Here is a 3,506-nt window from a genome sequence, read left to right as displayed (position 1 = left end):
TAAATTGTATTGTTATTGATGATTGGATGTCTTGTTAAAAACCTTGCCGGCTAAAAACCTCATTTCACAATCTTTTAAGAGGAAAAAAGACCGGTTCAAGGAAAAGAGTGCACCGTAAGACATTTACACATGTACATGAAGTGGAATCCTAACTGTAATAGGTCTTCAAATGGGTAGAATTCCACGTCCGGGGAATGATCTTGCCGGATAATTCTTCTAACTTGTAGGAACCATTATTAAGGGTGTGCTTGAATCTGAATGGGCCGTCCCAATTTGCCGCTAGTTTCCCTTCGGTCGAGCTTTGTCGTGCCGAGCCGGTTGATCGCCAAACCAGATCACCTTCTTGGAAACTCCTTGGTCTTAACTTGGAGTTAAATCGCCGGGTCATTCGTTGTTTACATGCTTCAGCGATGACTTGGGATTTCTCTCGGACCTCATCCACGATGTCTAGTTCAGCTCGGATTGCGCCGTCGCTAGACTCCTCATGAAAGTGTGTTCGTCGGAATGAGGGTTCGCCAACCTCGACTGGAATCATAGCATCCATGCCAAATGCTAGCCGGAACAGAGTTTACTTTGTGCTTGATTGAGGTGTGCATCTGTATGCCCAAAGAACTTTAGGAAGCTCTTCGGCCCATGCTCCCTTTGCCGTGCCAAGCCGTTTCTTCAACTTGGTGAGGAGAACCTTGTTAGCAGCCTCGGCTTGACCGTTGGACTGTGGGTGTTCGACAGAAGTGAACCGGTGTCGGATGCCAAGGTTTTCAAGAAAGTTGTTGAATTTCTTATCCATGAATTGCAGTCCATTATCGGAGATGATTGCGTATGGGATGCCGAACCAGGTGATGATGTTTTTCCATACGAATTTTTGAACATTAGCTGCTGTAATAGTAGCTAGCGGCTCGACTTCAATCCACTTAGTAAAATAATCAACGGCCACTACCAAAAACTTGCATTGACCTTTAGCGAGTGGAAACGGGCCGAGAATATCAATGCCCCATAAGGCAAACAGCCAAGGGGCACTGACCGAGTGGAGCTGCTCGGCCGAGGCATGTATTAGGTTGCCATGTTGTTGGCATTGCTTACACTTCTTCACATATTCGGCGCAGTCGGTTTTCAAGGTCGGCCAGTAGTAGCCGGCTCTCAGCACTTTAGCAGCTAAGGTTCTTGCACCTGAGTGTGATCCACAAATTCCTTCATGAATTTCTCGTAGAACATAATCGGCTTGTGGCTGGTCAAGGCATTTTAATAAGGGTGTAGAGAACCCTCGTCGGTATAGTTCACCGGCAATTAAAGAGTAACGTGCTGCTTGAGTTCGGACTTTCTTGGCTTCCAACGGATCAGATGGCTCAGAACTGCTGATGATGTAATTTATGATGTTGGTCATCCATGAACTTGTCGGTCTTTCAATTGGAATGCACTCTTGTGGAATACTTGATGTGGGTAGTTCCAAGTGAATGGTTGACCGAAGTTGTCCGGGTTTTCGGCTACTAGCTAATCGAGCTAGTTGGTCAGCTCTCTCATTGTTACACCGTGGTGTGTGTCGGACTTGTACTTCGTGAAACAAACCTTTCATTGCCTTGAACATGTGGTAATACTTCAACAAGTGTGCGTCTTTGACTTGAAAGTTGTCATTGACCTTTTCGGCCACCACCTTCGAGTCAGTCCAACACACTACTTTTGTAGCACCCATCTCGGCAGCCAACCTCATGCCGACAAGTAAAGCTTCATATTCTGCTTGGTTATTAGAGGTCTTGAAGCCGAATCGCAACGATTGTTCGAGGGTAATTCCAGATGGGCTTTCCAAGATTATGCCGGCACCACTTCCTTGTTGATTGGACGACCCATCCACATGCATAGTCCAAGCGGTATCTTCGAACTGGCCGAGTGGGGATAATTCATTAATGAACTCGGCTAAGCTTTGTGCTTTGATGGCCCCTCGAGGCTCGAAACGGATATCAAACTCAGAGAGCTCAACTGACCATGCCATCATTCGGCCGGCTAATTCCGGTTTTCGCAGTACTTTGGCAATCGGACAATTTGTTCGGACCACGACGGTGTGACTCTGAAAGTACTGACAGAGACGCCTAGCCGCATACATGAGTGCCAACGCTACCTTCTCTAGCAGTTGGTATCTCCGTTCGGCATCTTGCAACACTCGGCTAATGAAATATATCGGTTGCTGTTGGCCGTCATGTTCCCGTATCAAAGCGGCGCTTATGGCTTTGCCCGAAACTGCCAAGTACAACATTAGTTCTTGGCCGGATGTTGGCTTAGTCAATACCGGGGGAGTGCCGAGGCATTTCTTAAAAATTTGAAAAGATATTTCGCATTCTTCCGTCCATTGAAACCTGTTTGCCTTTTTCAAAAGGCCAAGGATCGGCTTGGAAGTCTCGGCCATACATGGTAGGAAACGAGACAAACCTGTTAGTCGACCAGCTAACTTTTGGACCTCTTTCAATTTTGATGGACTCCTCATGTCGATGATAGCTTGGCATTTGTTCGGGTTAGCCTCGATGCCCCGACTTGACAGCATGAAACCTAAAAACTTGCCACCTGAGACGCCGAATACACACTTATCGGGATTAAGTCTCATCTGATGTTTCCTGAGGGCTCGGAAGACTTCGACGAGATCGGTTACATGGGTAGGTGTGTCGGCCGATTTGACAACCATATCATCCACATAAACTTCCATATTTCTCCCGATTTGATCGCCGAAGATCCTATCCAAGAGCCTTTGATATGTGGCTCCAGCATTCTTCAGGCCGAATGGCATTACTTGGTAGCAGTAATTGGCAGATTCTGTAACAAATGCCATTTTGTCTTCGTCTCGGGGGTACATTCAAATTTGATTGTATCCCGAGTATGCATCGAGGAATGTCAGGAACTTATGACCAGCCGCACCATCCACCAATCGGTCTATGTTTGGCAATGGGTAAGCATCCTTGGGGCAGGCCTTGTTTAAATCCGTGTAATCAGTACACATTCGCCATTTGCCATTCGACTTCTTGACCATGACAACGTTGGCCAGCCATGTTATGTATTGGATTTCTCGAACAAAACCTGCTTCAAGGAGCTTGGACGTTTCGGCTTCAACTGCCTTTTTCCTCTCTTCCCCTATTTTTCTCTTACGTTGGGCGACCGGTTTTGCCTCCCGGCACACTGAGAGCCGATGGCAGAAGAAGTTAGGGTCAATCCCGGGCATGTCGGCCGGCTTCCATGCAAAGAGGTCTTTGGTTTTCTTTACTACATTTTCGATTTCACGCTTTTCGGTCTTGGACAGGTTAGACCCGAGGTAGGTGACATGCTGGTTGGTCGGCCCGATAACCATTGGGTACCGATCTTCAATCGGCTCGACCCTCTCGTCTTGCTCCATTCGAGGGTCGAAGTCTACAACCGTTTCGAGGTCTTGGGCTACCGAGTGCACACGTTTCTCTCAACGCGGCTCGGCTGCTCCGAGGCGGGGCAACCGGAGACTAGCGAAATAACACTCCCTGGCCACTTTCTGATCT

The 3,506-nt window shown here is 47.6% G+C and overlaps 1 protein-coding gene across 1 annotated transcript; it reads right to left on the bottom strand.

Moving 5' to 3' along the window:
• Nucleotides 1-568: 568 nt before the first annotated feature.
• Nucleotides 569-2,812, bottom strand: LOC109799522 (uncharacterized). Its single transcript, XM_020360097.2, has one exon. It carries the CDS (start codon nucleotides 2,810-2,812, stop codon nucleotides 569-571), a length of 2,244 nt encoding a protein of 747 aa, XP_020215686.1.
• Between the last annotated feature and the right edge of the window lie 694 nt (nucleotides 2,813-3,506).

The sequence above is a fragment of the Cajanus cajan genome, chromosome 7 (genome assembly GCF_000230855.2).
Source record: "Cajanus cajan strain Asha chromosome 7, NIPB_CcT2T_4, whole genome shotgun sequence".
In the NCBI taxonomy this organism is placed as follows: domain Eukaryota; kingdom Viridiplantae; phylum Streptophyta; class Magnoliopsida; order Fabales; family Fabaceae; genus Cajanus; species Cajanus cajan.
The sequence above is the reverse complement of the archived record's forward strand: the minus strand, read 5'-3'. Positions and strand labels throughout refer to the sequence as shown.